Here is a 20,514-nt window from a genome sequence, read left to right as displayed (position 1 = left end):
CTCGTGTCGGTCTCAAAAAAGCTCATTTGGTATTTTGGAGTGCGGGGTTTTGGGAAAAGGGGGCGTGTCGCTAATTTAACGACTCATCTTGTCGAAATTTTAGAAGGGCTAAAATCGCTTACAGCACCTTTAATGACTAATTATTGGGAGTTCTGCATCGTCCTCACCGTGGCCGTTTTTTTTAACCGCAGCAGTCGATGCAAAGCGCGTTCACGGAGTGTCATTGAGGGGGCGGGGCTTCTTGATCGGAGATGAGCTTTAAACATGAGAGCATAACCTCAGGGTTGTGTTCCCTATCAAAACAGTCCGTTTCGACTTGGAAAAGTACCTCAAGTAGCGGGGGTGTATGAGGAGCAGAAGTACAAAGCTTTCACCTCGATCAGGTAGCGAAGGAGGTGAAAGTAGGAGTCGAAGAGGGGGGGCTGTGGCTGGATTTAGTGAAAGAAAACAATATGGCCGCGGTGGAGCTGGAATGGATCCCCGAGACCCTGTACAACACTGCTATCTCAGCCGTGGTCGATAACTATGGCCGATCGCGACGGGACATTCGCTCTCTGCCTGAAAATATACAGTTTGATGTGTACTACAAGGTAAGAGAGACAGAGAACGAGTCCAGTACGGAACAAACGTTAAAAGCATCTGACACTCTTCACTAGCAAGTCGGCTAACAAGAACTACTAGTATATCGCTCGAGCTAGGAGACAGTTTAACCCTTACATTTTACAAAACGTGTTAATGACCGCTTATTGCTTGGGTTTCTGTGTTAAGAGTGCATTACCTTTTCTGTGTGTCACATTAGGTTAAGATTGATCAGAGTGGACAGTATGTTTCACTTATCTTAACCCATAGCTTACCTAATGCTGCAAGGCGGAATGAGGTATAGTTCACTGTGTCAAATCTAGTTAACCATGAACCAATATAACACTCTTGACCTTATTAACTTCTGTGTACTAGCTCAGTATAATGAGCTTAATGTATTAATGCATGCCAATATTTAAACCATAACAGTCTTTCCAACGAATTTATGAGTTTGATATGATAGTTGACATCTGTAGATATTATATATATTGGCCTGTAAACTTTGAATGGTTTACTACTAAATAATACTGCTGTGGAAGCTGCTAACAGACACTTTTAAACACAACGAGAAACATTTATGTATGGAACCACCCAATTACTTATATTAGCTCACATGAATCTTTATTTGATGTGAGATAGGTTGCTTTGTGTCAGGTTGACTGGCTATCAAACATTGCATTGTTCATGTTTTCTGAGGTCAGTTGGTTTATGCACACAGCAACCTGTTTAACTTGCCGCCGCCTTTTTAATTTGATGCACGTTTTTGGATATTTAGGTTTGCAAATATGCCAATGGGATTAGACCAATCCCACTGTTTTACATGCAGAGATTATCAGAGTCTGTTGTCCGCAATGACTAATGATTGCATAATCATGAAAGAGTTGTAGTTTCTATTTTTGCAAGATAAAGAAAATATCCGTATTTGTACATCTCCAACAATGTGTGCCACATTTGTTATATTACTTTTAGATGTAGCTAAAAAAAAAAAAGGTAACATTTTAACAAGGTTCCATTTGTTAACATTACTTAAAGGAATATTCCGGGTTCAATACAAGTTAAGCTCAGTCATCAGTATTTTTGGCATAATATTGATTAGCACAAAAATTTATTTCCACTTGCCTATTCTTTTATTTAAAAAAAAAAAAAAAGAAAAAATCTGGGTTTCATTGAGGCACTTACAATGGAATTGAATGGGGGCCAATTTTTGAATGTCAAAATACTCACTGTTCCAAAAGTATAGCCACAAGATGTAATCAGTGTGCTGTAAACATGATTTTAGTGTGATAAAATCACTTACCTTTTTAGTGTAAAGTTGTTGCCATGACGATGTATGTAAACAAACCCTAAATACCTAAAACAACTGTTAAAATGACGATTTTAACGACTTTAAAGCTCAAATAATACATGTTTAACAGAAGAATTAATGTACAGTAAGTGCTTTTATAAAATTATAAGCTTCACATTTCTGCTTTTAATCCCTCCAATAATTGGCCCCGTTCACTTCCATCGTAAATCACTGTAACTTCAGTTTTTGCTTTGAAAAGGTGGGACAAGTCGAAAATATTTTTTGTGATAATCAGCATTGTGCCCCAAACGCTGGTGATTGATCTTAACTTGTATTGAACCTGGAATATTAGTTTAACAACATTAGTTAACATGAACTCACAATCAACAATACTTTTACAGCATTTATTAATTAATCTTGTTTAATGTTAATTTCAGCATGTAGTAGCCTAAAATATTTTTTAAATTAAAAGTTGTATATGTTAACATTAGTTTGCACTATAAACTAACATGAACTAACAATGGACAATTGTATTTTTATTAACTAAACATTAACAAAGATTAATAAATGCTTTAAAAAATATATTGTTCATTGTTAGTTGATGATACCTAATGCATTAACTGATGGTAATGAATGTAACCTTATTGTTAAGTGTTGCCAAATTAATTCAGAAATCTTATCTAGCACAGTCCCATACTTGTTGCCTAAGTTCACTTTGGAGTTCATCTCTTCTCGGGATGATGATAGCTGTGATTGCTTCTAATGGAAGACTGGGGTTAAGTTTCTCTCCTGCGAAGATAGTTTAATCATTTAATCATTACATTATGTTTTTCTCGGCTCTATAAAGTGTCTAATACCAGATGTACCATAACAAACAGCATGTTTAGTTGAGAGCTTGGCACACATATTGGTCTTGCACAAAGTATCCTCGATTGTATATACTTTCTCAATAACAGCTACTTTTTTGTGTCACATGTACAACCGGGGTCAGCATTCTCACATTTCTTCATGTATTCCAGCTTTACCAGCAAGGCCGGCTCTGCCAGCTGGGAGGGGAGTTCTGTGAGCTGGAGGTCTTTGCCAAAGTCCTCAGGGCCTCTGATAAAAGGTATTTTAAAAGGAAATCCACCATTAGCCTGTCGATTAAAGTTATATAGCACAGAATATAGGTCAAAAAGCCATACCGTAATGGTGTATTTATGGCCTAGCTGTATGAGATTGAGTGTGTAAATGTATTTTGGGCTGATGATTCAAATCTCACATGATGCTGTGTGACTTCATTGGCATCTTCAACAGACTTGCTTGTGCAGAGTAATATTTAGTGATGGGGTGTAACGATCCATCGATCTGGACTGATACATCAATCCAATAACCAATGATCCAATATTATCGATACAACGCGTAAATAGCAATATAGACATTTTTTAGATGCACCTTTATTTTAATACTCTCATGTCAGCCACGTCCGTAAGCATTTCCGTCAGGCGATGAAGCAACCTTATTACATTCATTTCACTTTATGAGCGCTGAATACGCTTTTCATGTGGGACAAGAATGTGCGTAGAGTCTGTGAAGCCAAATTGCGCCCTGCTATCCGTGCGGCATGCGCGGATAGCAACCGGGCACTCCTTAAAATGCGAGCTCTTGTGACAAATGCAGAGCAGCTCACATGCACAATTAATTCGGGCTTTCAAATCAAATCCCTTTATTGTCACTCAACCATATACACATGTGCAACAGTGGGTGAAAGTCTTGGGTGTGGTTCCAAGCAACATAGCAGTATGACAATTACAATAAACATATGATTTACACATAACACAGTTTACACATCTTATCAATATCGTCGCGTATTCGACCCATTTGAATTTTACATGAGAATTTGCTATTTAAAAGTTCCATGGAGCGTTCAACCATCATGTGAAACGTCTTGACAATGCTGACATTTTGAACGGCACTAATGAGGGAAAGAGAAACACCTGCTGCCCAGCACTAGCATCAGTTATAAGAATTTACACATCTACACATCAACACCCTTACTAACATTTATCCCAGTTTACTGTAACAGAATTTTTCATTACAACTGTGGAAGTTGTAGCCAAGAAAACCACGGATAGTTGGCATACAAGTCATGGGTATGTAAGTACTTTGAATTGAATTACACTGGAAAATAAGCTGTAATTAAATGAATGATGATCACTTGTGTGTGTCATTATTTTTTATATTATTGTTGACATCTGAAATGCCTTATTTTGTTGTGGATGTCCCAATGTGGATACAAAATTTGCACTTTTCAGAGCGCTCAATAAAATATTCAAATTAAATGTTGGTCGCATTTGAGGGCAAAAAAAATTTATTGATTGTGTAAAGTAGGCACATAATATCGGAATATCGATCGCAGGACCCTGAATCGAATCAAATCGAAATCGTATCGCGGCAGACTTTGAAGTACCGGCAAATATTGGATCGCAGGGCAAGAGAATCGATATAAGATCGTATCTTGATGAAACATCCGTTTTACACCACTATTTAGCGATGGACCGATATATGGCCGTTTTGAAATTGGCGGAGAACACTGTCTACTTGTCGCTATGTGACTTAAATGTATATATTTGGCAACTGGCTGGTAAATGTTTAGATTTCACTCATCAGTAATTGTGTAGTATAGTGGTGAAATAGGGCTGGGCAATATGGGCAAAAAATTATCACAATGTTTTTGTCATATCGTTCGATATCGATATTTATCACAATATACATTTCATACCATTAATGTTTGTGGAAGTGCATTCCACATGTTTGTTAGACCTCAAGAATAAATTAAACATAACTTGTTTGTTTACAAGTAAACTCCAGAGGGTACGCTACCATTATAGTATAGTTTAGGATTTAATCCTACATAAGGTGTGTGTGACCTCTTTTCGATGAAATTTTGCCCATTTCATCATCATCAGCTGACGTTTGACTTGTGACTCTCCAAAGTCCAGCTCAGTAGGTGTCGGTAATGCACTATAAGCTAGATTGCCAACCACAGATAAACATCTCAAGAAGAAACACTTTCTTTCCTGTGACAGTGCTATGAATCATGCAATTTTTTTAAATAAACAGTAGTGGTGTTGTGTGTTAAGTCGGAGTTGTTGTGTTCAGTCGATAACTGTATTGCTATGTCAGTGCTGTCTTGTTTGGTACACAAAGATGTTAAATTAGCCCGATAGCTTGCTGCTAGCTAGTGGCTACCGAGCCTCATCTGGCCTCATTACCAGTTTTCATGACTGCAGGGCTGCTTGCTAACAGGCATTGTAATTCCTAACCAGCTGATTTCATGATGGTGATTCAGTTAGCTAGTTGTGTGTTTATTACTTTGCCGAGCTGCTTGCGTCTTTGGCGAAATGCACCTGATCCGATCATCTAGATGTAGAACATCGAAAATAATTCAAAAGTTTATCATCGATATCGGAATTTTTTTCTTTCCGATAAATATCGATATCGTTTTGTTGCCCAGCCCTATGCTAAAGTATTCAGCAGCGAAATCCTTTCTGCGTTTTGAGAGTAAAATTGTTCTGTGTAATACGTGTCCAAAGACTAGATCCATGCAATCCATTTGTCATTGAATAATGTCTCTTTTAATACCCTTTCTGTTTTCTACAGTGAGTTGTTGATCAAAAAACAAAAATAACATTTAATTCTAATAATGAATGGCACAGGTGAGATAGAGCCATTCGAGTCTGTCATTAACATGCGCTCATTTACAGTCACTCTTAACAGAAATGCTGGTTTTGTTAAAGAGATAGTACCAGTTTGTGTTCAACAAATCAATGTAAATACTTTTAAGTAGTACAAATTATGCAATTAAACAAATATGTAATAAAAAATAATATATGAAATATAATATCTTATTTATTGATTGAATACATGGATTTGTTCATTTTTTTAAAGACAATATGTGACCAAAATGATGAAAAACTAATAAAATATAATTAGTAAAATGTATATTTTCGTAATGTACCTAGTTAGAAAGTCCCCTGTATAAGTAACAGCATTAGCTGGGAGAGAATGTTTTACATATGTAAGCAAAAGGGACATTATAACTGAAAAATACCCATATGAATCGAAATTTAATCCGAATGGAATTGAGGGCTTGTGAATCTGAATCAAATCTGGAAATCTGTATCAATACCCAGCTCTACTTGTTTGTAATATTATTAGATTATTGTATTTTAACCTAAATTCTGCCATGAAAATAGACATCGAATCTGGCATGGAGTTTTTTTTTTTTTTTTTCTTTTCTCCCCAATTTGGAATGCCCATTTCCCAATGCGCTCTAAGTCCTTGTGGTGGCGTAGTGACTCGCCTTAATCCATGTGGCGGAGGACGAATCTCAGTTGCCTCCGGGTCTGAGACCGTCAATCCGCACATCTTATAACGGAGCTTGTTGAGCGCATTACCACGGAGACGTAGCATCCACGCACAACTCTCCATGTGCCCCACCGAGAGCTAGAACCACATTATAGAGACCACGAAGAGGTTAACCCAATGTGACTCTACCCACCCTAGCAATTGGGCCAGTTGGTTGCTTAGGAAGCCTGACTGGAGTCACTCAGCATGCCCTAGATTCGAACTTGCGACTCCAGGTGTGGTAGTCAGCATCTTTACTTGCAGAGCTACCCAGGCCCCCCAGCTGGCATGGAGTTAAACATAAACAAACAAATGTATTTTCAATCGTCCACCCTACTCTTTGATATCTGTATCTGCATTAACCATTAAAAAAAAACTCATACCGGTCGACCACTAGTAACATTACCCCTGGTAATTGCATAAAGTTAAAGAAACGTCCCTTTACTCTTACCTAAAGAACAGTAATGATATGTTTGATACAGGGTTGTGAAAGGGTGGTCAATTAGTCATCCAAAAACTGACTAGTCCATTAGTGCTGTTGACTACTAACATTAATATTTTTAGAAGTGGTGGTTTTAATGGGAGACACATTTATTAATTGAGAGATGCAACTTCTTGGAGAGTGTTTTTGCGTGATGATAATTTGCGGTGCTTAACAGTGAATAACAGTCAGCACAGTAAAACCTTCTGCAAGAAGCATCTCTTTAATGCTTTAGGTTAAGTGCTTTTGTGTGCTGCTGTTACAACCATTGAAGCATTGCATCAACAATACATTTCATGACGATTACTGTCTGACTTTAAATCCTCTGATGTGACTCAGCTTGTATTCCTTCCATAGGCACCTCCTACACCACTGCTTCCAGGCTCTGATGGACCACGGTGTGAAAGTTGCTTCAGTCCTGGCCAACTCCTTCAGCCGTAGATGTTCATACATCGCAGAGTCAGATGTGCATGTGAAAGAGAAAGCTATACAGTTTGGCTTTGTTTTAGGTATGCTAGTGCAAGTAGGTATAGCAGCAGGCCAGAGATCTCCAAATGTGTGTGGAATCTCCAAACAAGGGTGGAGTTGCTGCAGAAGTGGGTGGGGTTACTCCAGAAGGGGCAGGGTTATTCCAAAAGAGGGTTTCGCCAATTCCAAAAGGGGGCGTCACTTCCACTCACATTTAGGGATTAGGTTAGGTTAGATAAGGTTTAGGTTAGGGGCTCCCTATATCTTTGCTGGTGGTTTGGAGCTCCCACCCTTTTTTGGAGCTCTGCCTGCAGCTATATCCTTCTTTGCTACTGTGACTCCCTTTTCTTGAATGACCCTTTCAGATTGTTTCTCTGGCTAATGGAATGATACTTTCTGCTATCTCAGGTGGCTTCTTATCAGATGCCGGCTGGTATGGAGATGCAGAGAAAGTCTTTCTGTCGTGTCTCCAGCTGTGCACACTACACGATGAGGTTCTACACTGGTATCGTGCAGTTGAGTGCTGTGTGAGGTTGCTTCATGTGCGTAATGGCAACTGCAGATACCACCTGGGAGAAGAAACCTTCAAGCTGGCTCAGTCTTACATGGATAAACTAGCCAAACACGGCCATCAGGCTAATAAGGCTGCTCTGTATGGCGAACTGTGTGCCCTGCTCTTTGCCAAAAGCCACTATGATGAGGTAAGTGCTTGGTAACACATTCAAGGTTAGAAGTTTGTTTGGAGAACAGCTCTTCAGTTGCCAAACTGTGTACCTTGTGTGTTTCAGGCATATAGGTGGTGTATAGAGGCTATGAGGGAGATCACAGTGGGCTTACCCGTGAAAGTAGTAGTTGATGTTTTAAGACAAGCCTCCAAGGTCAGTGACTGCATTGTTGATCATCAGAGTACATGCATGTTTGAGTCTTGGTAAATATAGGCCCATGTTAACTGCAATTTTCAGATTTTAAATTGAGACTTTGCCACTTTGTGTTAAGATGTTAAAAATTAAAATTCTGTTGTCATTTACTCAGTCTCATGTCATTTCAAAACCCATTTTGTCCTCTGTGAAACAAAGAGAAGTTCTCCAAAAGAGAAGTTAGGCTGATTGTTAGCCTCAGTCACTATTTACTTTCATTGCATATTTCCATACAATGAAAGTGAATAGTGACTAAGGCTAACATTTTGCCTAACATCTCCATTTGAGTTATATTGGTTTGGAAAAACACAAGGGAATGTAAATATTGACAATTGTCATTTTTGCGTGAACTGTGCGGCTGAAAGATAATATACAGAATGGTGTATTTAGTGAATATAAAAAATCCTTGTTCATTCCTGCAGGCTTGTGTTGTTAAGCGAGAGTTTAGGAAAGCTGAACAACTGATAAAGCATGCAGTGTTTTTGGCACGGTAAGATAGCTGTCATGAGTTGTGTATTACTTTTGAAAGCATGGGAGGGTGGTGTTGAAATTTGTTCAGTTTGACAATGTTGAAATGATTATGTATTATTTCATTTTTAGGGAACAATTTGGGCACAAGCACCCAAAATACTCAGATACACTACTAGATTATGGATTTTATCTTTTAAATGTGGATAATATCTGTCAATCAGTGGCCATTTACCAGGTGAGTGAAGAACTTAAACTTAGGGTACTTTGCCAACATTTTGTCTCATTGGAAGATGATGGATGATTTATTTAATATTTGTGTGGTCTACCTTCAGACTGCACTCGATATTCGGCAGTCAGTGTTTGGAGGAAAGAATATCCATGTTGCCACGGCACATGAGGACCTGGCTTACTCTTCCTATGTACATCAGTACAGCTCTGGTAAATTCGACAACGCACTGTAAGTATCTCAATCCCAACAATCATGAGCCTTAAAGGTGCACTCATTGTTTACATATCAGTGTTGTTAGCTTGGACTTGTACTGACACTTAGCGATGTGGATGCAGCAACACGCAAAAGCAAAAGTTTTCAGTTATTGATGCCATTGTGGACATGCGCTATTCAGTTACGATTAATTTGCAGTTGGTCATATGCTGGATACGTGGTTTAAAGTGGTTGGGAAGCTTCAGACCGGATTCTAGACTAAATTGATCATCATATTATCACAACAGATGTTCCAGCAGAAAAATTTAGTTAAAGGGATAGTTAACCCAAAAATGAAAATTCAGTCATTGTTTACTCACCCGTGTTGTTATAACCCCATATGACTTTGTTGCTTTTTCTTAACACAAATGGAGAAATTGAGACAATTCTCTTGTGCTGGCACCACGCATTGCATTTTGGACAGGTGCCAGTTCATAGCAGACAGGGTTACCGGGCACGCTGCCAAATATAGAAACCAAGGGAGCAACAGAATGTCCTGTTGTTTGTCGCAGCTGCTTAGGACAAAAAACTCTTAACATAGAAATAACTTTTATTGCGTTTTGTTTTTTGTAGTTAACATTTTTATTGATTCATATGCACATGACAGTGGAAAAAACTCAACACATATATAAAGAATCAACATTTTACATTTAAACCCTACTAATACAATCCCACCCTGACCCCTAAAGAACACCCCTGTGGTCCCACATAACACACACACAATCCAAAAAAAAATAAATATATATATATATATACACAAATAAATAAAATAATAATAAACATACATGATTAAACTAAACTACACTCTCCACATCCCCTCCCCTCCCTGAGAGTCCCCCCCAAAAAAACTAAATATTTGCCCCGTTTTTTAGCAAATAAGTCCCTAAACCCCAGCCTTCTACTTACCGCCTCTTCAAATGCAGCTACCCTCCCCATTTCCACACACCACTCCAAAAGAGTGTGCTCCACTTGACTTCCAACCCCTTAAAATTAAACCCCTAAATGCATTTCCGCCCCATCACCCAAAATACAGAGTCTGGGACAAAGCAAAACCTGAGTGCTTAAAACATCACACAAATACCTCTGGATCTTAACACCCCCCCAAAAGACATGGGTTGTGTCTCCAACTTCTGATTGGCATCACCAGCAAGTGGGTGTGTCTTTAAGACCAAGCCTATATAATCTAGAGGGGGTCCAAAAAAATCTTATGTAAAATCTTAAATTGCATAAGGCGAACCCTTACATCTCTAGATTCAGACTTGACATTTTTCAGAATCTCAGTCCACACTCCATCCTCCAATACCAAATTCAAATCTTTTTCCCATACTCTCTTGAGAGAAGTCAAGGCTCCATTCCCCAGACTCTGAATTAGTAGGGAGTAGTACACTGATGCTTCATGGCCTTTTCCAAAAGCAGCAATCACCTCTTCCAAAGCACCAGCTGCTTTAGGGGGGTGCGTGCCACTCCCAAAAATAGTGCAGAGTAGGTGGCGAAGCTGTAAATACTTATAAAACTGAGATCTGGGAATGCCGAAAAGTTGAACCAAATTTTCAAAAGGTCTCAATACTCCACCCTCATATAGGTCACCAAGTGCATTAACCCCCCTCACAATCCAATCTGACCAACAAAAAGGGGACTTATTAATACATAGTTTAGGGTTCAGCCATATGCTCGAGGCTGCGTTTAAATAAATATCCGAATTAAACACTCTGGACACTTCTGTCCATATCGAGTGCAAATGCAAAATAACGGGGTGCAACTTAACCTCTCCGGCTAGTTTGATCGAAAGGCTTTGCAGTGGCGAGATAGGGGCAAGAACTTCCTTTTCAATACAAAACCAGGGAGGGGCTCTTTCAGGTGGAAGCGACCAATGAGCCAAATGTCTAAGACCGAACGCATAATAATAAAAAAAATCTTGGGTAGGCCTAACCCACCGTTGTCAATTGGCCTATATAACTTACTGAACTTTAACTTGGGGCGCTTACCATTCCAAATAAAGGATTTCGCTATGCTATCAAATTGCTTGAAATAAGAGAGGGGGACATCTACAGGGAGAGACTGAAGCAGGAAGTTGAATTTGGAATACAATTAATTTTAATAATATTAACCTTCCCAATCATCGATAAATGTAATGAAGCCCACCTGCCCACATCGCTCAAACCTTTTTATTAAAGGGTCAAAATTAACTCTAACTAAATCAGACAAATTTGCTGGGAATAAAGTTCCCAAATACTTAATGCCCTGTTTGGGCCACTGGAAGGCGCCTGGCTGGAAAGCCGTTTCTGGGCAGTACGCTGTCAGCGCCAAAGCTTCGGATTTAGACCAACTGACTTTGTATCCTGAGAACATGGAAAAGGAATTAATAATTCTGTGGAGGCAAGGCATAGATCTAGTAGGTTCAGAGACAAATAATAAAATATCATCTGCGTAAAGCAGAAGTTTATGCACCACACCTCCCGCTGTCACCCCTGGAAAATCATCCTCCTTTCTTATCACAGCTGCTAATGGTTCCAGGGCAAGACAGAACAATAATGGGGAAAAAGGGCAACCCTGCCGTGTGCCCCTATTCAGAGTAAAAAAATCTGAAATTGTTTGTACCGCTGCTACAGTGTGTTTATAAATTAACTTAATCCAACCAATAAATGTACTCCCGAACCCATACATTTCCAAAATTTAAAAAAGATAATCCCATTCTACCATATCAAACATCTTTTCGGCGTCAAGTGAGATGGCAGCGACCGGAGATTGTTCATTCACCACTGACCACATGATATTGATGAGACGCCTGAATAAACCCCACCTGATCTATATGTATAAGAGATGTCATAACTTAATTGATTAGCCAAAATTTTTGACAAACTTTTACATATAGTTGGATTAGGGAGATTGGATGGCAATTTTTACACTCGCTTGGATCTTTGTCCATTTTAAGAATCAGACTGATCCAGGCTTGTGTCATGGTTGGAGGAAGTTTTCCCTTCTTTAATAAACGTCTAACAAAAGTGGAGCCAGTTCTGTAGCATAGGATGAAAACATTCTGTGGAAAAACCATCTGTCCCCGGAGCCTTGCCTGTAGGCAGGGCCTTAATTACCTCGTCAAGCTCCTCCAAGGTTATCTTTAGAATCAAGACAGCTTTTTTGCTCAGTTTAGGAAGATCTAATGGTTCCACAAAGTTTCTAATATTTTCATCAGTAGACGAAGACGTGGCACTATAAAGATCAATATAGAATTCTTTAAAGGCATTATTAGTATCAATGACCGAGGTAAATATTTCTACACTTTTAATATTTCCTTCCAACTCCACAAGTTCTTGTGCTTTGGATTTTTTGATGAATGAGGCATACTGTATGATCCGGCCCCAAAGAACCGCTTTAAGTGCCTCCCAAGCCACGCCCACAGAGGATACTGAGGACCAGTTGGTCTCCATATAAACATTGATTTCAGTCTTTAACATTTGTTGGAAATCAGGATTTTGCAGAAGGGATACCTTAAGGCGCCAACTATATGATTTCTTTTTATCTATATGTGGCATCACCATCAGGGGTGCCAGCGGCTTGCAACATCCCTTCAAGATCTATAAAAAAAGCCCTGATCATCAGCGTTAGGTGCGTAAATATTAGCCAAAATCAGACTTTGCCCTTGAATTTCAGTTAAAACAATAATTACTCTTCCTAATTTATCTTTAATCTGTTTGAGACATTTTAATTGTAGATGTTTATTTACCAATATAATAACTCCCTTGCTCTTACTTGAGCCAGCACTAAAGAAAACATGTCCACCCCATATCTTCCCAAATTTTTCAGCTTCCTGCGGGGAGAGATGTGTTTCTTGAAGAAACACTATATCATATTTTTTATGTTTAAGAAAAGAAATAACCTTCCTTCTTCTTATGGGGTGCCCCAACCCATTCACATTCCATGTGGAGAGAGATAGTACACTCTATTAACTTTTGACATTTTGACATATTAGAAAAAATTAATTGTGTGTCAAAAACAAAATTACACAGACCACATTCCCCACCAGTGAAACAATCAAACCCCCGAACTTCCCCCCGAACAAAACAAACAGAAAAAAGAAAAACGTGCACATTGACCCCGCGCACGAAAGTGCCAACTGGCGACAATCCCTTTAAACTCAAAAGGTCCATGAACGCCCACGAGCCCCCACGACAACTTTGCCATCGGATTGCACAATTTTGCCTCTCAAATTTGTGAAGCAAAATTACATAACAGAAAATACTTTGTAAAATAAACCCAGCCAATAGGAAGAATGAACACAAAGAATGTGTAGATTCATTCACAGAACTGTCTCAAAGGTGTGATCTTCCACAAAACAAATTCCAGCTGATATAAAACCGTTCAGATTCCTCAGAGAGACAAACGAATGTTCCGTGAGCCGGCTGTTATGAGTTCAGCGGATGAGTGATCATTCCAATGTCCCGTAAAAAAACTAAAAACAAACTAAAGCCAGCAGGAGGAAAAAGCACGAAGTACGAACAGATTAATCCACAGCTGTTCCAAAGGAATGTTATTCAAAAGAGCAAGCTCCAGCCACTAGGCGGAACCAACACAAAAAGAAACAAAACCGGCATCCCCGTTCCCCGGATGGTCGAGTCAATTTACTCGGAGGCCGTATAAACATATATACCATGACCATGAGAATGTAGATATTTTGCGGTCATCCGTAGTGTCCACTCTCAAATTGGCAGGGAACTTTAATGCAAAAGTTTCTTTAAGGAAAAGTGTTATTCACAAAACAAGCTCCGGCCGCTCGGCGGAGCCAACACAAAAAACCCAAAATGTCGCCCAGCTTCCTCAAGAGTATGTACAGCGAGTTGACCCACTCACATGAGAAAAATCCAATAGTTTACTCAGCCATTGATTCAATAAAAGACATTGCTTGATTGGGACATATAAATACTTTGTGACCGTCCTTTGTTTCTGTTCTTAGTTTGGCTGGAAACATTAGAGCAAACGAGGTCTTTTTCTGATGTGAGAGTTTCTTACATTCCTTGAACCGATCGCGTTTCTGTCTTGTCGAGTTCGCAAAGTCCAGGAACAAGAAAATATTATGGTTCTTCCAAGAAAGCTTCCCTTTGCTCCTTGCCTGGCGCAGCACAAGATCTTTATCGGATGATCTCAGAAATCTGGCCAGAATCGATCGGGGCCTATCTCCCTCAGCAAATCTGTGAGCTGGGACTCTATGAGCTCGCTCGATTTCCTGCTTGTGGCCTGTTATGTCGAGCAGACTTGGGGAAAAACTCATTTAGGAATTTCCCCATATCTCTGCCCTCCTCATGCTCAGGAATTCCAACAATTCTGACGTTATCCCTGCGGCTTCTATTCTCAAGATCTTCAAGCTTTTCAAGGAGATGTTCCAAATCAACTTTGGTCGCGGGCAGATTAGCAGTTAATTCCCTCTCCGAAGATTCCAGAAAATCGATTCGTCTCTCAACATCTGACACTCTTGTATCTAGTTCGGAGAATTTTATTTCCATCACTGTAATCGATCGACATATTACAGCGAGATCCTCCAAGTCTGCAAGAACCTTTGTCAACATCACCAACATGTTGGACAACTGACGCTGGATTCCTTCTCCCGCCATGCCATCCAAATCGAGTCCCCAGTCTGTAGGACTGTCGGGGCTTTCATCCTGAACACGTAAGTGTCTTTTAATGTCTCCGGAGCCCGAGGATTTTGACTTTTTTGCCATGTTTTGCATCAAAGAGCAATTGTGTAACTGCGTGTATCAAATTCACCAGATTATAACATGAAAATAATAGAAAATTTAGCAAAGTGCGCAGAGCTCGTCGCTCACACGTCTGCTGCTTGCATGGCGTCACGTGACCCCCTATTGCGTTTTGTTTGGCGTACGAGTAGGACACGGTGTGACAGCTACCTTCAGCCCCATCTCTCTGTTTGATTGAGGACTCAAACAAATAAGTCTGGACATTGAAATGCATCTATTCTTCCAGTACAAACACTTCACACATGTTTGCAAATTCAGTTCTCTGATTTGCATGCAGATATGTTGTGTTTTCTGTTGTTAATATTGCTGGTGGTCCTGTTGAAGTGAAACGAAACAAGTTTTCGCTTGAATGCTCCACCTCGCGCGTGCTGTGTAACTACTGTTGCACTCATGAACACGCACAGGAGATCAACGGTCAGTGAACATTTTTACTAAATACATTAGATTTCGGTTTGTTTCTCAGCAAACCTTATCGTATGCTTTCATAACAATCATGAGTCTCGTGGAATAATTTATTAGACTTCTGAATTATACTTTTGTGTCCTTTTGAAGCTTGAAGAGGTGGTAACCATAAACTGTCATTGTATGACTTCACTGAGAACAAATTTTTTTCACAATTTCTCTCTTTGTGTTAAGAAAAAGAAAGTCATATGGGATTATAACACAGGGGTAAGTAAACCACGACTGAATTTTTATTTTTGGGTGAACTAATCCTTTAACACTAGAAGAGGAGACAAGATACATGAGAAAATTTGACATGTCGAAGTTGAGCGCTGCTTATATTGGTTTTCATGCTTTAATGAATCAAACATTTCTCAGTGGATACATTTCTCAGAAAGATTGGTTTAGCAAAGTGTTTAATAAATAGGGTTTCTGGTAAAGTTGCAGTAAAATGTTTACGTACACAGTACTAGGTCTCCATTAGCATTGTCTTTACTGCCAAACAAAGTACTTATCAAGTAGAAATGATAAGGGAAACTACTTATGATTGTAGCCTAATTGTTTTTATATTGCATATTGATGCATTTAATTTTTGTTTAACAAAATTGATTTCCTTACCATTATTTTTGAATTCCCCTCTTTTTTTTTTTCTTTTTTTTTTTTTGCAGTTGTATTGCAGGCCTACTATTTTAACCTTGCAAATGTTTATAAGCCTTATAAACCTACTTGCATTGTCCGCTGAGTCTGTAAATTGTCATTTAAAAATAATTAAGGGTCTTCCATTGAACTCATATCAGCCATATCACAGGTTTCACTTCTTAAATTTAAGCTATTTTATGTGTTCATTAATCATCAATAATTTTAAAAGGTATAAATAAAACTTGATGCCAAAAGAAGGATGAAATATTAGTGTGACAATCATAAATGTAAACTTCTGTCTTGAGGTGGCCTGGGGCTGCTAAGAAACAAAACAAAAAAAGCAAAGCTTGCAGCCACAGCGCTCTTCTTTAGGCTTCTATATTTGTCAGTTGGCAAGTGATACAGATTTAGTTCAGGTTTTTTTTTTAGCTTTGTTTAAAGTGCAAAAGACTAACAGTTTTTAATCATGTTTTTTATTTTTAAAAAGTCAAATCTTTCGAATAATTCTCCCTATTTTCCTCAGGAATAAGAAACTATGGTAACAGGGCTTTGCTTTCCCCCATAAGTGGGTGGGGCCTCCTTGCCAGCTGTATCTTTGGCGGCCCTCATAAGGTGATCCAGTCCATGTGTAATATTAGGCTATTGATATGACTGATATGAGTCTTTATCTCATGTGAGTGTACATGGCTTTAAAGCTTTAGTGTGTAATTTCTGCGACACTGTTGCCGCCAAACGGAATAGCAAAAATAAATAATGTTTTCAAAACAGCTTTCAGAATACGCCCCTATATGCCTTTGGTCAAACAAAGAGATAGTCCTGAAATATTAACTTTGTTTGAGTGGGTCTAAGCGGGTCACTCAAAACAAACTTTTCATAGCGCAACAGAAACATATAGTGTTTACAGTTTTCGTTTACAAATTAACCTATGAATGGCTTACTTACAGTTGTCACTGCATATTAAACTGGGATAGGAGAAAGTATTTTAACTAGTGCTGTCAGTAGATTAAAATTATTAATCGCATAATTTTTGGAAATTATTATTATTACACTGAAAGTGCTGAAATTTGACACTATATATGTATGTATGTGTGTGTATATATATATATATATATATAATTTTTTTTTTTTATATATATATACTACTTTTCCTGTCAAAATGCATTTATTTCCATATTAGGAAAGAAAGCAAAACAATATGTAACAATATAATGCTTTATTAACATTTTCCAAACAAAGCCTTCCGCAGTATAAAGAAAGAAATGCACTAAAATTGAACCAATTCATGTAACATTAAACATTTCCCAAAGACTGAGTGTGAGTTTGACTAATTGAAATATCTAGTTTCTACATTGGTGGCATTTTCATTGCAATGGGCATTAAATCTCTTAAACTCTCATCCTTCACAATATTAATCTGCCGGTAGACTGTATTGACTATTAACGTGTTTTTTTTTTTTTTTATTAATCACATTTTAACACGTTAATTCTGACGGCTCTAATTTTAACACAGAAAAAGTTACATAAGTAATATTCATTTCTTCAGGATAGAACTTTTTTTCATGTGGAAGACAAAATACTGAGTGCACTTTTAAACTTAAGTTTTATATCACTTTGAATGTACGTGATTTACCCATAAGGTAAGTAAGTGGTCAATGCATAATAGGTCAGAGGCAAAATAGCAGTGCTTTTTTTTTTTTTTTTATTAAGGAGTGAAAGTCCCTTTTGTTAGACTCAGTATGAAAATATGAATCGGTTAATTGGTGCTCTGAGTCACCTCTTGGAAAGTGAGATGCCACATTGGTGTATTCATTCCAAAACAAAACAGTGTATGAAATTTTATATGATTTTATTTGTCCCCTGAGGGATTTATTTTTAAGAATGCTAGTCCAGAACACAGATGCCCTGTAGTTGCCCTAACCTTTACCACAATTAAGTTGTTCTATTAGATGTGTATGTGTTTTTTCATAGAAGTGTTTATTGAATAACATATTCCAAATTCATGCTTTGAATTTTGCTGGTAGATTCCATGCAGAACGTGCCATAGACATCATAACTCATATACTCCCTGAAGACCATCTGCTGCTGGCCTCGTCCAAGAGGGTGAAAGGTAAGACTAGCACATTTTTTTTTTTTAAAGCTTTCATAACTAATTCATAGCTGCATTTTTGGAATGACAACATTAGGGTGGCCCTTGACAGTTCAAAGTATTATTATCTTTTTACTCTTGAGGTGATTTTATTTGTTCAGAGGTTGTCATATTAAAGCTCATTTGTATTTGTGATATTCAACCTCTAGCCCTGATCCTGGAGGAGATCGCCATCGACTGCCATAACAAAGAAACGGAGGAACGCCTCCTGCAGGAGGCCCATGATCTGCACCTCTCCTCCCTCCAATTGGCCAAAAAAGCCTTCGGAGAGTTCAATGTTCAGACGGCTAAACATTACGGCAACCTGGGCCGCCTCTACCAATCCATGCGCAAATTCAAGGTTCTAATTAATAATATACCTTCCTTTAATAAAACATGTTTGAATGTTAAGATTTCTATGACAGTGGTTCTCAACTGATAGATCACAGGTCTGTTCTGATGAGGTTGCAGCAGGGAAAAAACAATGTTAACCGCAAATTATAAAAATACAACTAAAGTTATAATCATGCATAGTTTGGAAAGCAAAATAAATAAGCTTATCAACTTTTAAAAGAGAGGAAAAAACAATTTCTCTACCTTTTGTTGTTAAATTTAAAGGCTATGCATCCAATCTTTCTGGTGTTTTGGGGCAAGTTCTTATGTTGCTCTGTAGAATCTAGCCAAATTGACCCTTCACTAAGCTCTGCCCCCCTTGTTTACGGTTCCTGCCTCTGACAAGCTCTGCAGAACTCTCCATAGGAATGAATGGGAGAGTGCCATGAACGGTGTGGTTTTTGGCTAAATATTCTCATAAATGGAATGGATAATATTATTACGTGGGCTGGAATGAAGAGTGAGATTGTAAAGCATATTTATCTGATGTTATTTGTAAAGAAATTGTTTTTAATTACACAGTAATTTGATTGAAAACTGCGCAGACTATGAAACAGAATTGAGGCAAACGATTATCACAGTCACTTGAAAAGAGAAAAGCATCGTTTGATAGTGATCACAAACCTCATAACATTAGTGTAAGTGAAAAGAACTGCTTATAACATCTCATATCAGTCATTTTGATGCTGTGAACTCTTTATTTACTGTCACCTTTACTAAGACCTGAATCAATACCTAAATGAGTTCATGTTAAGTTATTTTACCACGGAGCAAATGTAAGTGTATCCGCTGATGTTATGCATGTTCACATGGGATTGAGGAATGACACACTTTAATCCATAGCATACTCTTCTCAATATTTGTTTAAAGATTTTTTTTAAAAAGAAAGAAAAAACACTGCATGTATCCTCTCTGGGTACCTCGTGGCACTGTTACAAGTGACCCGGCAACAAAGTTTTTTTGTGTTTTTTTTTTGGGGGGGGGGGTAATTTTGATAAAATCCCTCTTAAAACTATTCAAACACACATTACTCCCATAGACCCTCGTTGTAAAAAGGCAAATGCTTGTCAGAGAAATGGTGGTGGGGCAACAGTTGCTAAGACAGTATTGGTCAGAAACACTTAAGGCGGAGCTTAGAAAATGGTCAGTTGTGTAGATCCTCACATGGAAGGGTTGCCTGACATGCCCTCCTCCTCGAAAACCCTGAACAGAACTATGCAAGTCGAAGTAAATGCAACCCAGACTACGTTAAGTACGGGTTTATCTATAGGATAGACATTGTTTTGTGCAAAATGTGTTTGGTTTTTGTTTACTTTTGTTCAAAATAACATTTTTGTAAAATATTGGGTCCAATATAAAATCTGGGTCTTGAAACAAAACCAGCTGAAAACCACTGTCCTATAATAAAATAAAATCACTACTGGTGGATCATTGTGTAAGCCATGTGCTTTTTTATAAGCCAAACACAAGTCAGAGTGCTTTTTTTGTATTTTATTTTTACAGTTTACAGAGGTTCAGAAAATCTCAAAAGAAGAAAATGATACAACTGAAAGTAAACAAAAAGGTCACCATAAATAAACTTTGTACATCTCGTACATTACAGCCATGAGTGTTTAGGGTTCAGTTTTTATATTCGCCCATCCAATTTGTGTTAGTGGTTACACTCCAGTATTGCACATCACATAGATCATACGGAAATTTTATCACACAGGCCCTACAGAGACCAGATTCCAGCATTTCTCAAACCCAATACAGTTGAAGTCAGAAGTTTACATACACCTTAGCCAAATACATTTAAACAAAATTATTCACAATTCCTGACATTTAATCGTAGAAAACATTCCCTGTCTTAGGTCAGTTTAGAGGTCTCAGACCAAGAACCCGACGGCTTTCGGGCCAGGTTTGGGTCAGTTTTTCAAGTAGGACTTCGGGTTCGAGTTTGTAATTAATGAAAAAATAAACAGGCTTACCTTGTTTCGCACACGTGCGCTCACTCATAGACGTGCGAACGGACGAGTTGGGGACTGTTCACCCCATATATGTTTTTGCACACGTCTGTTCTGTTTTCCCATTGTTTAAACACATGCTGGACAAAT

General features: G+C 38.3%; 1 protein-coding gene across 1 annotated transcript in view; it reads left to right on the top strand.

Annotated features, from left to right (window-relative positions):
- The first annotated feature begins 209 nt into the window (after nucleotides 1-209).
- LOC127422416 (amyloid protein-binding protein 2-like) overlaps nucleotides 210-20,514 on the top strand; it is a 28,572-nt gene continuing 8,267 nt past the window's right edge. The window contains exons 1-10 of the mRNA XM_051665924.1: nucleotides 210-590; nucleotides 2,884-2,972; nucleotides 7,092-7,243; nucleotides 7,611-7,903; nucleotides 7,991-8,080; nucleotides 8,542-8,609; nucleotides 8,720-8,825; nucleotides 8,923-9,047; nucleotides 17,922-18,007; nucleotides 18,196-18,386. Of these exons, the coding sequence (XP_051521884.1) occupies nucleotides 453-590; nucleotides 2,884-2,972; nucleotides 7,092-7,243; nucleotides 7,611-7,903; nucleotides 7,991-8,080; nucleotides 8,542-8,609; nucleotides 8,720-8,825; nucleotides 8,923-9,047; nucleotides 17,922-18,007; nucleotides 18,196-18,386 (1,338 nt within the window). The 5' untranslated portion in view covers nucleotides 210-452. The remainder of the gene's footprint in view (nucleotides 591-2,883; nucleotides 2,973-7,091; nucleotides 7,244-7,610; nucleotides 7,904-7,990; nucleotides 8,081-8,541; nucleotides 8,610-8,719; nucleotides 8,826-8,922; nucleotides 9,048-17,921; nucleotides 18,008-18,195; nucleotides 18,387-20,514) is intronic.

This window comes from Myxocyprinus asiaticus, chromosome 31 (assembly GCF_019703515.2).
Source record: "Myxocyprinus asiaticus isolate MX2 ecotype Aquarium Trade chromosome 31, UBuf_Myxa_2, whole genome shotgun sequence".
Taxonomy (NCBI): domain Eukaryota; kingdom Metazoa; phylum Chordata; class Actinopteri; order Cypriniformes; family Catostomidae; genus Myxocyprinus; species Myxocyprinus asiaticus.
Note: the sequence above shows the minus strand (reverse complement) of the source record. Positions and strands in the feature narration are given on the sequence as shown.